Genomic DNA, 20,077 nt, shown 5'->3' on the forward strand with positions numbered 1-20,077 from the left:
CATTACACTGAAGCCAAATTTGAATAAATTCATATGATTTTTGCATCTACTATTTCCATATAGCAGTTGTATTCAGTAAATAAAATACAACAATGCTATGATGCTGCTCATATGGTTGGTAACTTACTGTATTTGTCATTGAACTGTATTTGAATGGACTTTTTACCAGAATCGCTCAACGAACTGGAGGACACTGACCTCGACGCCCTCATGAACGACCTGATGGCGGATCTCAACGCGACCGAGGAGAAGCTGGCGGCGGAGATCCAAGGTCTGGAGGTCCCGTCTGCACCCAAACCAGACGTGCCCAAAGGCCTCAGCTCAGAGCCCTTTTCCATGCCCTCACCGCCCTCAACACAAAGCGGAAGCAGCAGCACCGTGACTACTCCAGCTTCAGCAAACACCTCGCCTCTGCCTCCTCCACAGGCTTCCAAACCGAGCAAGGTGAGTTTGGGGGCCCCATGTGGTTTGATATTTCAGTGGCACTGAGAGTTTAGGCGAGGAATTTATAATGATCCTTCCATGTAGTCGGATCTGTGTAGGTTCAAAATGTTAGGTCAGAATAAAACTATTAAATTAATATTACAATTTGTGAAGATATTTGAAATTCCAAAAATATATTACACACAGTGCTAGCTTAACGTGATGACAAAGTTTGTTATTTATTGTAAAAGTGTGCCCAAAGAGGGGAAAGTAACTAATATAAATGTGTTACTGTGATTGAACAGATGTAATTAAGTACTTTTAAACAAGTAATTGCTCAGTGAATATGCAGATTGGGGTTTAAAACAACTTAATCAGTGTAAACCTTTAAATTAATCAGGTTTTGTATATAAAAAACAGATCTTTTTATCTATAGTAGTGGTATTTTCCATGCGCACGTTTGACAGAATAGCCTGTATTTTAGCTGTGTAACTACATGTTTTCTTTTTCCTTTTGTTTTTCAAAAGTAAAGAAAAGAAAAAAACACAAGACAAACAGAAACAACCAAGAGCAGAGCCAGAGAAAAACAGATCGAGTTATAATATTTATTTTTTTCTAAAATGGGGATCCCCATAAAAGAAAGTTTAAGGCGCATAAGCTTCTAAACAATGGTCCCATTTAGTCCAGTTTCTTTTCAATTTGTCCATTCCGAGGGTGAATTCGTATGAGATTATTTCAAATGTCAGTTATGTTGTTGGTCCAGTCCTTGGGCGTCAGTGCAGTTTGTGCCATTATTTTTTTTTGTGTTGACCCTTTTCCTGGCCGCCAAAGGTATCCAGCTACTGGTATTTTGTCCATGGCAGGGGTTTTGAGGCCCAGGTACCCTATATACATATATATATAAGTTGCACTGGAGTATGAAATGCGGTTGCAAGTGTGAAAATAACAAATAATATCACATATAAGTCGCTCTGGAGTATAAGTATAAGTGTATGAGTATAAATATAAGTATAAGTCGCACCCCAGCCAAACCTGTGAAAAAAGATGTGACTTTTAGTCCGGAAATTACGGTACATACCAGTTCTGAAATTGAGTGGGATGGTTGAGTCAACAACAGTCTGCAGCACCTTGATCATTTCAGTCCAATATTTATGCGCAGGACAGTCCCAAAACACATGACAATGGTGGAGAACACATTTTCAGTACATTTTCAGTACTCATTTCAGTAAAAATGCAATTATCTATCCAACTTTAGCACTTTTTGTTTCCACCTGAGTTCGAAGCTTTAAAATACTGTGTAGACCAGAAGAGGAAACAGACTGACCGTAATGTCCAAATCGCTCCTTTACTGGTTCTGCCTTTTTGTAGAACTTCCACAGGCAACGTGTGACAGGAAACCACTACAACCTGGCCTCACTTCCTGACATATATATTTCCATTCTCCGTCTGCAAAGGTGCTCTTGAAATTGGACATTGATCTCGCTCGGGGTTGTTCCTGAACAAAGAGCCGGAGCGAGGCATGTGTTACAGTTACAGTCTGTCTGGAACGCATCAGGATCAATGGCAGAGGTCTGAGGAGGAGCAGTGCAAGAGGGGGGCAGCCAGAGCAGACATTATGACTTTAGCAGAGCCTGTTACCTCATGCTAAAAACACCAGCTGTGCCGAGAAACAGAATGCGTCATTATTGGGCAGAGGCGCATACGTTTGTCCAAAATTGCACGGTCGGCAGGTTTACAGTAAGGATATCTCCGGTTAATAGGCTTAGACACAAAAGGTGATCCTCTTCCTGCTCGTTTAAGACCACTAGATTAGGTGGTGTCCCAGGTGAACTCAGTGAATTTCCGTCTGTAAGAATAAGAGGAAATTCAAATCCAATCTTATGCAGCACGGAAGCGGAATCGTTGCATTGGCTGCCTGGACTTAAAAGGTTTATGAAATTGACTGTGACTTTTATGTCTGTGACCAATGGTAATTGTATGAAGAATGCAAAGTCAGCATGCTATTTGATCTGTGCGAGGAAAAAGAAACATTCTCTCATCGGGACATCACTTAAACATTATGAGCTTTAGCCTGGCATTTTAAAGGTGCACTACGTTCTCAGATATGGTGAATGGTTTGGTATATATTGCTTTGTTTGGAATGTTCCACAGCATGGCATTGGATTATACATTATAGAGATACATTTAGAATGTATTTAATTTCTGGGTGTATTCATTGCCCAAAAATACATTCTGGCTATTAGGCCGCAGTTATTTTATTACTTGGTTTACGGATTTTTAAAGGAAATATATTGAACAGGCGGACGAAAGGTGAGTGAAAACAGTAGATTTACTGTGTTTTGCATTGGTAGAACTGACGCTTCTAAGTGTGCAGCCTTAGTCACGGCAAAACACGCTGGAGAAAATGTAGTAAACGGGTTTAAATGTGTATTTGACGCTGAGCACAGGAGACAGGGAAACAGGTGCGCACATGCTATTTTGCGTTGTCGGCAGTAATTTATTTTAAAAAATTTGATAATAATTTATTTTATTTATATTGTAGAATCAATAATCTAAGTGCGGCGAATCCGTAAACCAAGTAATAAAATAACCGCGGCCTTAGTTGGAGATATATATGTCAAATGCCATACTTTAGAACATGCTTGAATGCTTTAATTGACTACTAACTACACATATTCCGTCATGTTTTATTATTCCAGCCTAGCAGAGTTACTTTTGTAGTTTTTGAACAATTTGGCAAACTTTATCCTCAATTTACACCAGAAATTTGTGCCCAAAAAATTTACATTTCTAACTAACCTATTTTTATTATGGGTTTCAGTCATTTATAACTGGTCACTCTTGTCCATTTTAGGAGGAAATGGAGGCCCAGATGAAGGCTGACAAGATCAAGCTGGCTCTGGAGAAGCTAAAGGAGGCTAAAGTGAAGAAGGTAGGCTAATCGCGCTCACATAAAGCAAACATTAAAGAGCAGGTGAGTTATTGGTACAGCCATGTCTTCCAACATAGCGTGGCTCCTTATTTCTCTGCTTTTTGAACAAGCCATGAATCACTGCATCAGATCAGGCCAACATCCTGAAGGGCACATGCTGTTTCCTCTGATATGTGGATACATCCTTCTGTTCAAAGTGCTGCAGACATGTGGTCATGCAATGAAGACTACAAATACAGTCCACATTGTTCTACCCATGCGATGCTAAAACAGCCAAATCCCGTACAGTGCAGTGAAGGGAGCGTTTAGGGAACCATGAGGCACTGTCGAGTTTCAGAGGAACATCTGTTCGAGAGGAGATAAGGAAGGTGCTTTCTCAGTGGTTTGTGTGGAAATTGGCTTCCACTTTCACTGTACATTCTGGGCAACACATTCTCATCTTTCTAATCCAAAAATATCATAGTACTATTGTACCATCCACTGCCCATTTCATTAATTCAACTGCATTTTCTTTTCTTTCTAAAGCTTAAAGGTCCTGTGTTTCATTCATGTACATTTTAGTCCATATTTAGGCTTTTAAAACGGATTTGGATTCATTTTTTTATTGCATACTGTACCTTCAGCCAGTGGCAGGGTAATCAAGGCAAGCAGTGACCAATGAAATAAAATATTACTGTGTGTCACAACTATATTAAAACTGTCCCGAAATATATCCAAATAAGCCTGTTTTCTGCTCACTTTTGCTCCTGAAACTTGGCAGGAAATCATAGTCCCTACAGGCTGCTAAGCAATACTGCATGGGAAGCTTGATTCTTCTTCTCCCGCCGCTTTTCATTCCGTGGCAGTGTTCAGAGGCCCGTTTATGGTCCGCTCTCTAACATGTGCTTTTAGAACTAGAGCGGACAGCAGCTACTTTTAGAGGTCTGCACATGTGCTCTGAGGACAACACAGCCTCAAACCACGCTGATTAAACCTGTGTAGGACTTTGAATGATCTTTAAGAGACAGGTTTTTGTCTTTATCCAAGGTTGTTCACGTTTCTAATGATTAGAAACCTGTGTAACCTAACCTGTGTAATGAATTGATCGGTGAAGTGAGACTATCTACTCCATTCAGCAGGTTTCATAAGTATGGGAGTCTAGTTTAGTAGGACAAGCGTTTGCCCTTCACGCGGGTTGAAATTCACCCTTGCATGTTAATTTTGTTTTCACTTTTGTGTGCAAATGTTCTCCACTAAATATTGATGAACACCCCAAGTCTGCTTGCCCATCCATAAAAGTCACCGCACGCTGCTGCCTTCGCCAGACTCTTTTCAGATAATTCAGTCAGGGGTGCCGAATGGGGGAGAACGTTAGAAAGATTCTCAAGGCCCGGGGCTGACAAGGGCTCAGAAAGATCTTTTCTGCAAATGGGCCAATAGCTCTATTTTAGTTTCTGTTACATTCTTCTAGTTTATGTGTTTGACAAGTAAAAAAGTGCTATGTTTCAATCACCCCTCTCATAATGGTTCAGTCCGCTCCGCTGCTTCGACCCCTGAGCTGCCAAACCTGCACCAGAGGGAGGCGAAATGACAGAGAGGAGGGCGGGACAATCGCACGTTTATGGTACTTTGTGTCACTAAAACAAGAGACATAGAGAATCCCCCCCCTCACCTGGAGTGCAGCTCAACATGATAGATCGTTGTTCTGGAGAAGAGTTCTGCGTTCGCAATCACTATCAGCCCCTTAAGAGCTACTAACCAGTATTTTACCAAAATAACCCAATATTCATCATATAAACCTAAACTATCACAATCAAAGCAACATAAAACAGCGGTTCAGACGTTCTCCTGACTCCCGCAGTGTTTCCTCCTCACAGTCAAGACAAACTGAAGGCTCATATAGTCAATCTACAGCGTCGTCATGGGTGGAGCAAAGAAAGGGACTTTTAGGCTTGGAGTTAGATGCATGGGACTAATAAACAGGAAGCAGCTGATGCAAACATGTGCTACCTTTGTTTTTCTAAATTTGCCACTGGATTTAAGTCATCGTTTGTGAGAAATCATACCATCTTTTTGCCAGTTCGTTTTCACCTGAGTCTGCGTTCTCTCTTGTCCGATCACCTTGCACAAAAGCATTATGGGAGGCACTTTTGGACTGTCCCGATGAGCTCCACAGTGAACCAGTCTAAACGTGGCCATTGTGCACTTTGAATAGTATAGGACCTTTAATCTACTTTACATCCTGCTATTTCTGTATGTTTAAAGATCATAAATTCTGACGTTTGCATTTTATCCCCGTTCTGTGGTGAAATATTTTCCACAAAAGGTTAACACTCTGATCCCACACTTGTGATAACATTTCAGCAAAGCCACATTTTTTATGACACACAACGCTTGACCTCTGAGAAGCCTTCGAGAGCTGGATTTGGTTCCAGATCAGAGCAAGTGTGAAGCGGAGAAAGCCAACTGAGGAGGACGAGATGAAAGAAAATGAAAGCAAAAGAAGAGAAAATATGCCAAGCAGGTTCATGGGAACTGCTGAAGATGTGTTTTGAGCTAAACTAGCATTATTACTCAAGAACAGCCATTTAGCGCTCACGGACTGTAATCAAGACAGATAATACACAAGCTTCAACGCTTCATTTGATGTCTCACTCCAGGGACCTGCTGCTGCCCACAATATGTTGAGATCGAGCACAAAATCAAGTATAATCCAAAGAAAATAATCTGGTCGTGCCGATTTATTTATATAGCAATCATATTTTTATGATTGCAACTACGGTAATCAGTGTATTTACTAGAAGGAGACACTGTAAGTTTAATAGAAAAAACCCTTAAATTTATATTTGAAACTTCTGTAGTTTAAGCATTCAAATTTAAGAAAAAAAACAGGATTAAAATGTTTTCATGTTGACATATAAATCATTTACAGAGGGAATTTTTATGATCTTATTTAGTTTTTGCGTAAACTAGCTAAAAATTGTCTAAAAATTCAAACATGTTATGATTTTTTTAGAATTAAAATGTTTATAAATCCGGCATGGAATTAGATATCAACACATCCTTCAGTACGCTCTGTCAAAATCTTCTTAAGTACAAGATTATAAAGTAAGTGGTAATCTTTATGTCCATATGTGAGAAAAATACATTTCAAGTAGACGGACTTTGAAGTTACAATGTTCCATCTACGGGTGCAAGTGGATTCAAGTAAATAATATCTTTAGAAGCAAATTAGTCAGATTTGTTGTTTCCATATGAAAGCCTTTATGTTGAGAGAGCAAACGGACCTAAAAACATTTGTTTTGCCCTTAAGGTTATGGTACACTTTATTGTCGCCATAGAGAATTTTTTCCTCTGCATTTGACCCGTCCTTCAAAGGCGCTGGGGAACCTGGGAGCAGTGCGCCACAGTGTCCACTCTTGGACTTTGCTTTGTCAGGACCCTAGCTTTTCAACGCACCTTTTGTGCATAATTTGTCTCACAATGTTGAGGCATAGCACCTAACATGTGCTGCGACCTAACAACTGAGCCACTCAACAGTCCTTTAAGTTCGACTGAAAGTGTATGTGACACATTCTCATGTGTTTCTAATAAGTCAAATCATAACTATTATGTAATTCATATGGATTTTAGCCATTGTTTACAATATGGTTGCTAGGTAACAATTATGGTAAAATCCTTATGTCACATGTGCATCCAAGAAGTCCTCAAAATGGTCAAACGGGGGGAAATAGGCAAAGATTTTTGTAAAATATGAACCATAAACTTTTTTTTTTTTTTTCAATGAGGTTTAAATTAAAGTAAATGTCTGCCTTTATGAATTAAGTCTTTGCTAATGCTTTATTCATACTAATTAAGTTATGGTTATCATAAAGTGATTATAAAAGCGTCTGCTTAGTTATTATAGTCTAATAACTATAAAACATTGCTTTTCTGTTCCAGCTGGTGGTGAAAGTCTTGCTGAACGACGGGAGCTCTAAAACCCTGATGGTGGACGAGAGGCAGAGCGTTCGAGAAGTCCTGGAGAACATGTTCGAGAAGACACACTGTGACTGTAACGTGGACTGGAGCCTGTGCGAGACCAACCACGAGCTGCAACTGGGTCAGGAACGCACTGTGACACCTTTGACACTAAATATGTCCGCTCTGTTTCATAACAAGCCGCAGTTGGAGGATTTCATAGTGACGCAAGATGTGGTCATTACACACATTTCCTGTTAGAAAACTAAACTCTTATCGTGGAATCTGGACGTTTAATGAGAGAATTGTGTCTTTGTGTCTAAAAACAACAACCTTTGCTCTTCATCAATTCAAATTAAAAGAAGATTGCTGCTGTTGTTATCATTTTTTTTTTTTTAAATCAACAACAACTAAAGTACCAAAGCTTATCAGTTCATGCTTAATGAATAGACCTGAACAAATATCCATAGTGATGCTTTATCTATTATATATAAATCTAACCCTTCTGTTAAAATTACCTCTAAACATCAAATTAAATTTCGACACTGAGGAAAAGGTTCAATACTCTTTACCAATGTTCATGCCTCTATGATAGTAAAGAAAACATCATTAATTTCCAGTTACTTAATATTGAATTATCACAAGATAACTTATTTACTTTTTGTTCATTGCAAACCACAAGATTGATCTAAACCAGCTTAGAAACCAATAGAAACTCCTCCCTTGACTTCCTGTTCCAAACTGCAGAACTAAAAGTGGTGACGTTACATTTAAGAACTTTGACTCTTCATTTCTCGACTTCAATCCCCGGTAGAATCTGTTTTTTTTTGTTTTTTTGACAACCCTAGAATCCAACTTGCAAATGCACGATTCTTGCAAAAAACAACACGCTCTCATCTTTGGACTCAGCATGTTTTCTAAAGTCGATCGTGTGTTGTCCCCCCACAGCAGACAGTAGCAGATGCAGTGCAGTGTCGAATATTTCACCCTCGTCCAGATGATTGACTGCGCTTTTGTTGGCCGCACCACTGTGAACTCACAAAGAAACATTGATCTGCCCCTTACACACACAAACACACACAAACACACACAAACACACACAAACACACACAAACACACACATATGCACTGTACAATGTAGAATCCTTACCATCTCAACCCTCTATCTGAGCCCTGAGATTTACTTTACCATCTGCTTTCCCCACATCTAACCGCTTGATCACATTGCTACGGCGATAATGCATAATTTCACACCGACAGAGCTATATATCACCACCGGGGAGCCACTTTATTCTCTCCTGAAGCGGCTCAATGAGAGACCCGTGCTAAATTCATTACGCTCTCCAAGAAATGCAATCCAAGTCAATGTTATTTTCTCCATTATTTGTTTTATATTTGGTTAGTTATGCGGCGAAACTGCAAATTAAAGTATAAGTGATGGCTCAGTCTATCTTTAATGCATCCATCGTCTGGAAGCCAACCCGAATGACAAAAGCATGACTTATTGCTGTATCTTTAGCACATTCATCAGTCTGAAGAAAGTCGTGTAAAATGGACGTAATGGAAACATGATTATGTTGTAAAAGGCCTTTTCTACATTTTTGGGGTTTCATAAAGCCATCTTTGTTGTTAATTATTCATATTTAGACACAGATTTGGTGGTTTTAAAGCGCTGTTGAGCGTGTTCAGCAAATACAAAAGTGGAATCAGGAAAATGACATCCTGTGACGTTTATGTACAAACTAAAATAGATACAAGGGTTTGGAAACAACATTGAGAATTAGTCATTAAGATGGAAACAACTCAGTGGGAGACGAATTAAAAATATATCCCGAAATCGTATTTAGACCGCTATTCAAGATATACAATTGTGTTATCGTTTCAAAGGAGAAACAGAACATAATTTGTACACTTTTATCTTAGCTTATCATCATCAAATACACCGTGAATGAATAATGCAATGTAAGGCATCTTTGAGTGTCCAAAAAAGCACTATATAAATTAAATACGGTATTATCAATAATGAGTAAGTGAATTGGACAACTGTCAAAACTCATCGTACCGTAAACTGTTGGCTGCAGTTTGTCTTTTTTTTTGTGTGCTTAGGTCAGCGCTTTATTTGTATGAAAATGATAGCTCACGTTGAACTTAGTCTGACTCTCGGCGGACCCGGAGTAGCAGTTATAGGTTTACTCAGCGTGTTGGTCATGTGACTCAGGGACAGGAGCAGGAGTGGCCGTGTGTCACTGCTGACTACAGACATTGTGACATTGACACAGCTAAGCACTGTACACCAAATACAGACTACTTCCCAAACACAGCGACTCATTTTCTATTAGTTTTTATATTTTTGTAATCTATTTGAATGTATGACTTAGTGTACTGCATGTTTAAAGGGGACATATTATGGCTAATCAACTTTAATAAGCTTTTTTAACCTTGTTACAACAGTGTTTCCTCAACAATAGTTTGATCAAAGTAGTATTTTGAGGTTTGAGTTAATCCTGTATTGTCCCGCAAGTCGCAACTGAGGCTCGAGTGCTCAGAAAAGTTCAGCTTTCACCTACCCCCTATCCCCGCCCACGTCACTGTATTTAGTTGTGATTGTTTGAAATATTAAGACTCTGAGAGATATATGTAAAACGGCACTTTTCAAAAATTAAAATCATGTAAATAAAAATCTGCTGCTGTTTACGGTGAAATGTCACAATGAAGAGGCGGGGCTTATCTGTTCCACAGTTATAAACAGGAAGTCATCTTATCTTATCTTATCATGGACCTGTGTCAATTACTAAATCGTTTTAGATCAATATTGTGCTTTAACATGAACATAATGTAAAAATATAGCCGCAAGCGGCAATGATCGGCCCTCGCCACACCGCCGCCACGCCGCAAGAGGAGGGGGCGCTAACGCGCCCCAATTGTCCTTTTATTACATCTACTGCTGAATCTGTGACACTGTCACATCTTCTCCCCTTTGTTTTACCATCAAAAAGCAATTTTATTTTGAATTCTTGGCAAAATGTGCGGCTTTGCCGCACAGACACCGTGACTCTTAGAATAAAAATGTGGATAACTTTTGATGGTCCTGAAGATGAGTCTCACCAAATTTCAGGTTAATAGGGCTGACGCCCTGGGAGGAGTTTGTGAAAGTCTAAAGTGTAAACATGTTCTGGCGATTTCCCCATTGGAATAACATGAAAGGTTTCGGTCATCGTTACGGCAACGCCATAACAATTATGACATGGGTCTCATTGACTTTTTTGATGGGGATGCTAAAATTGAGTTGTGTGTCAAATTTTATATAATTTCGCAAAACTAAATATTTAACCTCCATATAAAATCTGTAGGGGGCGCTGTGGCTCCAAATTAATTTATTTCACTTCAAGTAGGTTTAGGGCAAAGAGTTTAACAACTGATTCTAATTTGACGCAATTCGGACTTTATCTGCGCAAACGGCAGAAATGTAAAATTTGGGAGATTTCTGAAATTCTTGCTACCTATTCTTGAGACCGTGAGAGGTATCAATGTAATTTGGATAACTTTTGATGTCCCACTCCTCAGTAGCATTTTCACCAAATTTCAGCTTTTTAGGGCCAACGCCCTGGGAGGAGTTCGTAAAAGTACGACGTTTGGAAAAACTCCGAAGTCATGTTTAGCCATTTTTGAAGCAATATGGCCGACATTTGGTTGGGCGGACGGCGTTGCCGTAATAATATTTTTTACTTCTCTTGTCACCATCTACCTCTGCGCCAAATTTCATGATTCTACGATCAGATTTTTTTTGGGTCATTTCCCATCTCTCAATGCATTTTTTGGAACATTTGGGGGCGCTGACCCGCCAATTTTTTTTATTTTAGAAAAGGGAAATAGCCAGAATGTAGAGAGGCACGATTTTTAGAGGTGTGAACATTTTTGTGACTTTTCATCAATGTTCACTGGGTGAAAAATAGGGGGGTTGGTCCCGAGAAGAAGAAGAAGAAGAAGAAGAAGAAGAAGAAGAAGAAGAAGAAGAAGAAGAAGAAGAAGAAGACGAAGACGAAGACGAAGACGAAGACGAAGACGAAGACGAAGACGAAGACGAAGAAGAAGAAGAAGAAGAAGAAGAAGAAGAAGAAGAAGAAGAAGAGGAAGAAGAAGAGGAAGAAGAAGAGGAAGAAGAGGAAGAAGAAGAAGAAGAAGAAGAAGAAGAAGAAGAAGAAGAAGAAGAAGAAGAAGAAGAAGAAGAAGAAGAAGAAGAAGAAGAAGAAGAAGAAGAAGAAGAAGAAGAAGAAGAAGGAAAGAAAGAAAGAATAATATTCCGATGCGAAAACAATGTTTCCCATTTTTCAAATATCATGAACTATACATTTTCGGAAAGCGCTCGCGCTTTCCTACCTCATGGTGTAGGTCCCTGGTCACTGACGGGTACTTTCGTTAATTTTGAGTGGGCTCCGCCCACTTTGTGTTTTTTGGCCCCCTATACAGTAATAATGTTAAATTTTTGCATTACATGCTTATATGCACGGAACATGCAAGAGATGGGGAACGTATTCGTGAGCTACTTAGCGCAAATGAGTGCTTTATATGGGGATGACGACCCAATTTAAAGTGCTCGTTTAGTGCGCACTTTTGCACGGGTAAAGTTTTACAACGGTAAAGTTCCATTTTCCTACTACTAATTAGTATGCACGGGGCGTGCGTGAGTGAAGGAGTGCGTTAGTGAGTGTTTGGAAGTGGGCGAGCGCTTCGCGCTCGATTTCGTGCGCACTACGTGCGCACTTTCGCAGCTGTGCTTCGCACGGCCTTACGAGACTAATAGGCCTCTCGCCAGCTTGTGGCGCTCGGGCCTAATTATTATCTATTTCTTTATGTTGGTACCTAAAAAAAGTGTAATATGTCTTCTTTAAGTCACTCAAATTCAGTGGCTTGGAAGCTTGATTCAGGCTACGTTTGATGAGCTACATAGCAACAACCGCTTTATGTTCATTGATTAGTAATTAAGTAGAATACAACTGGATTGTTGGCATCGAAGCAAATGATACAGCGGCTGACATCTTGAAAAATGTGAGATAATCTGATTTCACATGTTGTTCAGCCATTTCACAGTCATTGTAAACATAGGTCACGGTCGAACTTCAATCTCTGATCTTGACTCATCTAGAAAGCCACAGCTTCTTCAAACGGTGCAGCCATGTGCTCGCCAGCCACGGCACACAACGCACCATGTGGTTAATGCATCTCAAAGGAGGTTTTTCACAGAAGTCGCCCCAACTGCAAAGTCACACCACGCGTTTAATGGCCGTAATTGGCACTGAACAGATCGGCAGCCATTTATTTAGGAGGCGGTGGTGCCGAGGCCTGGGACCTGTAATTGGGGCTTAAAGGGCCAGTTTGTGATGGAGAGATGGAGTGTGGGTGGTCAGACTTGTGGTTTAGAGCTGTTTTGTCATGTGGTCAATATTACTTTTGAAAAAACCTTTATTCAAAGATGTGTAACGATTTTTATTTACTGACAGGAAGTTACTTTTACATTTTACTTCTACTTGAGATGTGTGACAATACTGTAAAACTGTGACCTGAGGATTTGATACTTTTTTTAAATACCATATTCTGCCAGAGGGTAATATCTGTTGCACCCTAACAGTTACTCTGCAGAATAGATTGACCAATACATCGTTATCCGCCTTAAATGTCCAGCAGAAGTGAAAGTTTAGTTTGGGTCAGCCGGCTGCCTAAAGATATGTATAATGCGTACGCTTTATCTAAACGTGTTAGTGTGAAGTGGGAACTGCACAAAGTGTCACTGCACTGCTGTGTTATATTATATATATATATATATATTATCAGAATCAGCATGAAAAAACCCACACGGTCGATTTCCACTCAGGAGTATTATTAGAGAAATACGTATATATTAAGGCTTTTTTTTTTCAGCTCAGGATTTATTCGACAGTATAGCGTCAAATAGGGGTGAAGAGTGGGAAGGACAGTCAGCTAATTGTCAGAGTATTGCCGAGGCCAGCAGAAAGCCTGGCATATGTACTACAACTTCAACCACTCGACACTCGACCAAGTAGCACTGGACAAATACTTTTGTACTCTCACTTGAGCATTATCCAGATCACTTGTCTTGTATTGTAACAGCAAGTACATTTACAAAGCCAAAATCAGATAACTACAATAATAGTGATGATAATCCAATGATTTTAAACGTAATAATCAACAACAGTGACATGTGTTTAGAGTAACTGTTGTATTTGGACCACAATTAATTGAATTTTGAAAAGTAGTTTGCTCTTTTCTGCATATTTTCCTTGTCAGAACTTGCAAAAACAAGAGTGAACAACCAGAAAGAAATGAGATTACACACAACAGATGTAACTGTCGCATAATGATGAGAATGTAAACATAGACATTGGTAGCTTATAATGAATCAAATCAAAAGACCATTGTAGTGATGACAGACATTTAAGTTCTGCCAGAAGATGTGGAAGTAGAACATTATTTTTTGTGATATTAGATTTGACATTACAGTAGTAGTAAATGTGGTATTAGTTGTGGTAGTAGTAGTTGTACTTAGTTGATAATGATATTAGTAGTCTTTTGCAATATATTACTTTTGTAGACTTTTTCTGCTTCGGTAAAATGACTATGAAAAGCTAAATATTTTGTAGTTTGGACCAGTTTTATAGCACAAAATGTGAATAAAAAAGACACCAGCTGCTTTGAGGACTCTGTTTTGCATAATGACACGCTGCACGCTCCGGGTTATGAAAAAACTGGTTTGCATTTCCCGGCGTTGGCAGTGGTTCGATGTCCAGTGAAATTACAGTAATGGCTCATATTGATTAGACCGCTGCAAGAGAAAGTGTTGGACTCGTTCAGACTAAAGTTTTACTGCTCGGTGACATTTGAGGAACGCCTTTAATAAAAAGAAATAAAATTGAGCTTATTTGTGCTGCTATCGCCTTAAGGCCAAATATGGTGTGTCAGAGGACAGTTGTGCGTCAGAATCACTTAAGAAGTACCACAAACTCGCTCTCTATTATTTCAATTTGTGTACTTTTACCGGAACATACTAATTGTATTGTTGTTCTTGTCATGTCCACCCAAACATAACCACTTAGCTAACTCAGCCCTGCGAGGATAATTAGAAAGTGTCGTATGCTTTTGTTTAGGAGTAGTTAATCTGCTTCAATGTCAGAATAGCTTTGTCACGGTCTATTGTTCCTTTCATTTAAATAATACACTAATGTGGACACTAATGTGGATGAGTGAGGCAGTGCTTATTCCTGAATAGATAGTATGCATTTTATTGAGTAATTGAAAAGTTTAAAATGAAATCTCTGCTGTCTGCATTGGCTAAACAACACTATGTTTAAGGACAAAGCGTAAAAATAGTTTGAAAAGTCAAGGTTCCACACTGCAGACTGTTTCCATTTGACTTTAAAACCTTGTATCTCGGATGTGTAACTCCAACAATGAAAACGACAGTTGGATACATGTGGAATATACTTTTAGCTGCTGCAAAATAGCGAAAATAGCGATAACAAGGAGATGGATGACAGGGACAGAGACGGATTTTAAGGACGTTTGATGGGCAAATGGGACGGAAACAAAAAAAAACAAACATATGTCACATTGACTGTCTATGATTTGCGCTTTGTTTTTGTCTTTTCACTCAAAAATTCAGGCATTTTCTTGAGCAGGATCTCCTTACCACAGATCTGACCTGTCACTTGCCCTGTTATTGTCACCTGCCTGTCTTCATGGAGATAGAGAGACATTATGCCATACAATGGAACATTTCAAGACTATCACGCACCCTTTTTGTCATTCACTGTACGTACTTAACCAATTCATATTTTATTTTCGTATTTTTCTGCAGTGCGCGTGTTTGAGGACCACGAGAATATGGTGGAGCCACTGTTGGCCTGGACCCGAGACAGCGAGAACCAAGTCCTTTTCAAAGAGATGCCCGAGAAATACGAGGTGTTTAAAAACCCGCAGGTGAGTCTTCTCTTATGGAACGTCATGTGGTACATCAGATTTTTAATATTCAACGTTTTCAGGAACTCAAATTCAACAGTCAAAATTCAGAATGTAACATTTGCTGTCTCCTCATCTCTTTAATTCCTTACCTCTAAACCCCGCCCACAGAAGAGAAAGGCCAATAGAAAACAGCCTCACACAATCGATTCCCAAGGCGTTTTTGCAGATCTTGTATTCCCTGCGAATTTGGACTATTTTGAATTTGAAAGCTTGAACTAATGGGAAAAATAACATTCAGACTTAATTTGGAAAAGGACACATTTGTATGACTTTGAAAGGAATAGTTGAGACCATTATTTTTAATTTATTATAATTATGATTACTATGATTTTGTTTTTGAATGTTTTGTTGTCAGTTTCTTTTGTGTTCTGTGTTTTTTGTTTGTTCTGTTTAGCTACATTTGAAAACCCAAAAAAACAAAATACAAAAAAAGAATGTGAAAGCTTGAAACAATACGCCTCGAATATTAAAAAGGTAATTTTTTTAAACATTTTTTTTTTCTTTTTGAATTTTCAAATTGAGAAAAACACACTGAACAAACAATTAAAAATAAATAAATACAAATGTGCTTTAAACATTGAGAAAGTCACCAGAAACAGATCATCTTCCATGCAGTATCCGCTCCCCCACACATCAAAAAGCATCCTGCCTCCACATATAAGCACTACTTCATCACAGACAGTCGTTGTGTATTATCTCTGCAATCCAAACCTCGTAGACTGCATTATTTTTAGCCTCTCTTTGCACAAATCTCTCCACATTTTGTCTGAATCCTGTCTAAATGATGACACGTCTGGCATTCAAGGAGGAGGTCATCTCACCGTGATATTTCAGCATAAAGGGCCCAGGCACTGACATCTTGGCATGTTTGGTGATATAATAGCGGCCTTTTATAATATCTGAGCGTTTAATGGATTCGGTCTGTTGGCAGAGGACTAATGGCCTGATTGCCACATGGAAAGTGAGGAGGTTTTCACGACCGTAATGTACTCAATCACGCCGTCCACATCCCCCGCACAACATAAGTCTGTTTTATACTATGCAGTTCATACTCTCCGCGTTTGACAAGAAGTAACTAAATAAAAGATCTTCCCTGTGGCTGCTTCACCACATTCATGGAAACATTAAAGGCTGGTGCATGAATCAAACTCACCGCTTTGTCAGATGGACCACCCCATGATGAATAGAAGGGGGTTTTGGAGGATGCTGGGTATTATCAAAAAGTATGAGATTTCGAAGAATGAAATGTTTGCAATCAATTATTTAAACTTGCTTTTTGCTGATGATGTGGAAATGGTGCTCAACATGTCCTATTCAATTAGATTTGAGATGACATCATGGTTAGAACCGTTTTTGTTTTTAGCCACAAAGTTGGCTCAAAATCGACAGCATGAAACATTTGAAAAACACTTTTATACGGATCTTTAGAGTTTGATTTATGTCTATAATCAGCTGATTTCTCTAAGAAATTGCATGGAATATTCCTGTTTGTAATTTGAAACAGGATAATCTGAAAAAGGACCATTTTAAACGACACATTTGATTATAAATTGTGCTTTCAATCCTAATATTTGAAGTTAATACAACGGTTAAAGAAGACATATTGTGCTTTTTGGGTGATATTTAGCGTTAAACTATAACATACATAGATAACTTACAATATTTTACATTTTCATTTTCATTGTAAACAGCCATTTTGATCACAAATTGACTTAATAATAGAAACAGCTCCATTGACTTCTTGCAGAATTGGGACTTTACTAAATATGTTACACAATAAATGTACCATAATCCCACAGTTTTTAATTATATTTTGGAAGTGTTTTTATGTAGAGTCTATGTCTATAATGTAAAATTTTAATTTCAGAACTTCTATCTCTGGAAAAAGGACCGAAAAACCCTCAAAGACATGAAAGACAAGGACAAGGAGTTATTGATAAAGGTAAAAAAACGCATTCTATTCCTTTCTTCCCACTGGGAGCTGTGTGTCTAACCTTTTAATCGCGGTCGGCCTCGGCAGGAGAACTTCTGTGGCACCTCCATCATCGTCCCGGATCTGGAGGGGGTTCTGCACCTCAAAGAAGACGGCAAGAAGTCGTGGAAGCCGCGCCTCTTCCAGCTCAGGGCCTCGGGAATTTATTACGTGCCTAAAGGGAAGAGCAAGGTCAGGGGTCAGGGCTGTCGACGTGATTTGTAACTGTGATGTGTTGGTCGTCGTGATAAGTGACAATATGTGTGTGTGTGTGTGTGTGTGTGTGTGTATGTGTGTGTGTGTACGTGCAGTCCTCCCGTGACCTGATCTGCTTTGTTCAATTTGACAACGTGAACGTCTACCACGGAGAGGACTTTAAGAGCAAATACAAGGCCCCCACGGACTTCTGCTTCGTTCTCAAGGTAACTATGCACTCGGGGCATTTATTAACTTGAAACAACAACAAATAGAGAAGTTTTCTGGTTTCTGGTAATAAATCATGCATAAACTTCCAAATAAACCAACAAAATACCGGTAATATGTTTGAAACTGTATTATATTGTGTTCCCTACAGCAATGATATATATAAATAAAGAGAGCAGGACAAAAAAAGATACATAAAATAATAGAAATAATGAAAAATAATCATAATGGTACAATATGTCAAAAATAAATAAAATTAAGCCACAACAAGTCCAACAGTCAAGTCCCATTTAGTTCAAAGTTTTTCAGATTTGTCCATTTGGATATGCTTTTTTAAACTTCACATGATCAGAGAGGACTTTTCAGTAATGGAAATGTGTGAGTAAAATAATAAACAAGATCCACAGATGTCCAAAAGTATTCAAAAATTCTCAAAAAAGATAATATGCCTTCTGTAACTGGTCATTTCACATGAATTTCCCAAAGAGAGTGGATATTTCACAAATCAAATTAGCAATAGCCAACTTGCGTATTGTCCCACACATCTGGTAGTTTTATAAGCTCTGGAGACATCGAAAATACATGAAGTATGAGTCCAATGCAGTCTGACGTGGTTCTTCTGTAGCTAGTTGTCAAACATTTTACATTATTTGTGATTTTGGTTCATTTAAATTGGTCTAAACTGGAAAAATTTTGCCCAACTTCCATTTTCAATATTTAATCAGCGCTGAGTTTTTTCTTATTACCAATATAAGTGAATTCTGCTGTATTCCCTTTACAGTAAATGTCTATTGTAATACATAGTTGCATTTAAAGAAGAGAAAGAAGAAGTGGTGGCAGGGACGAATGAAAAAAACATTGGTCTAACATAGTATAATTAAATGGAAAAACAAACAAATGATCATGGCTGCTCAATAAAATCCCATGTTATTGTTGTTGTTTTTTCCACCATTGCCAGATTATATAAAGTTGTACTCTTTTTTTATTTGCGCAAAATGAAGAAAAAAGTCACATAATTCTTACGCTGACTCAGGAGAAATAAGCTCAAATTAGCCGGGGGTAAAACAGGATGTGGAAGTGCTCCTTTTCTTTCTTTTTCCACTATCTCGTCTGTGAAACACATCAGCAGATCACGTGAGGCTGGATGCTCAGGACCAAAGCGGAAAAGAGCTTAGTGAGGCACAGATAACGAATTACCTGCAGGTGAGAGACAGCATCCTCAAGGCTGGACGTTGAGGTGTCAGGGCCTGGGCCAAATGACCTGTCGGTTCAGACGAGTGAGGAGACTGGAGGGAGACCAGGGGGAGACCAGGGGGAGACCGGGGGAGACTGGAGGGAGACCAGGGGGAGACCAGGGGGAGACCGGGGGAGACTGGAGGGAGACCAGGGGGAGACCAGGGGGAGACCAGGGGGAGACTAGTGGGAGACTGGAGGGAGACCAGGGGGAGACTAGTGGGAGACTGGAGGGAGACCAGTGGGAGACAGGGGGAGACCAGGGGGAGACCAAGGGGAGACCAGGGGGAGACCAGTGGGAGACTGGAGGGAGACCAGGGGGAGACCAGGGGGAGACCAGGGGGAGACTGGAGGGAGACCAGTGGGAGACCAAGGGGAGACCAGGGGGAGACCAGTGGGAGACAGGGGGAGACCAAGGGGAGACCAGGGGGAGACCAGAGGGAGACTGGAGGGAGACCAGGGGGAGACCAGGGGGAGACCAGGGGGAGACTGGAGGGAGACCAGTGGGAGACAGGGGGAGACCAGGGGGAGACCAGGGGGAGACCAGGGGGAGACCAGGGGGAGACCAGGGGGAGACTGGAGGGAGACCAGTGGGAGACCAGGGGGAGACCGGGGGAGACTGGAGGGAGACCAGGGGGAGACCAGGGGGAGACCGGGGGAGACTGGAGGGAGACCAGGGGGAGACCAGGGGGAGACCAGGGGGAGACTAGTGGGAGACTGGAGGGAGACCAGGGGGAGACTAGTGGGAGACTGGAGGGAGACCAGTGGGAGACAGGGGGAGACCAGGGGGAGACCAAGGGGAGACCAGGGGGAGACCAGTGGGAGACTGGAGGGAGACCAGGGGGAGACCAGGGGGAGACCAGGGGGAGACTGGAGGGAGACCAGTGGGAGACCAAGGGGAGACCAGGGGGAGACCAGTGGGAGACAGGGGGAGACCAAGGGGAGACCAGGGGGAGACCAGAGGGAGACTGGAGGGAGACCAGGGGGAGACCAGGGGGAGACCAGGGGGAGACTGGAGGGAGACCAGTGGGAGACAGGGGGAGACCAGGGGGAGACCAGGGGGAGACCAGGGGGAGACCAGGGGGAGACCAGGGGGAGACTGGAGGGAGACCAGTGGGAGA

At 40.4% G+C, this 20,077-nt stretch overlaps 1 protein-coding gene across 1 annotated transcript in view; it reads left to right on the forward strand.

Moving 5' to 3' along the window:
- The window catches only part of apbb1ip (amyloid beta (A4) precursor protein-binding, family B, member 1 interacting protein), a 34,684-nt gene that overhangs the window by 11,215 nt on the left and 3,392 nt on the right, over positions 1–20,077 (forward strand). The window contains exons 4-10 of the mRNA XM_072451103.1: positions 170–444; positions 3,278–3,355; positions 7,277–7,436; positions 15,165–15,286; positions 17,196–17,270; positions 17,349–17,492; positions 17,612–17,722. Coding sequence (XP_072307204.1) covers positions 170–444; positions 3,278–3,355; positions 7,277–7,436; positions 15,165–15,286; positions 17,196–17,270; positions 17,349–17,492; positions 17,612–17,722 — 965 coding nt within the window. The remainder of the gene's footprint in view (positions 1–169; positions 445–3,277; positions 3,356–7,276; positions 7,437–15,164; positions 15,287–17,195; positions 17,271–17,348; positions 17,493–17,611; positions 17,723–20,077) is intronic.

Source organism: Eucyclogobius newberryi, unplaced genomic scaffold, assembly GCF_026437365.1.
Source record: "Eucyclogobius newberryi isolate DKJ021-1_F unplaced genomic scaffold, fEucNew1.0.hap1 SCAF_18, whole genome shotgun sequence".
In the NCBI taxonomy this organism is placed as follows: domain Eukaryota; kingdom Metazoa; phylum Chordata; class Actinopteri; order Gobiiformes; family Gobiidae; genus Eucyclogobius; species Eucyclogobius newberryi.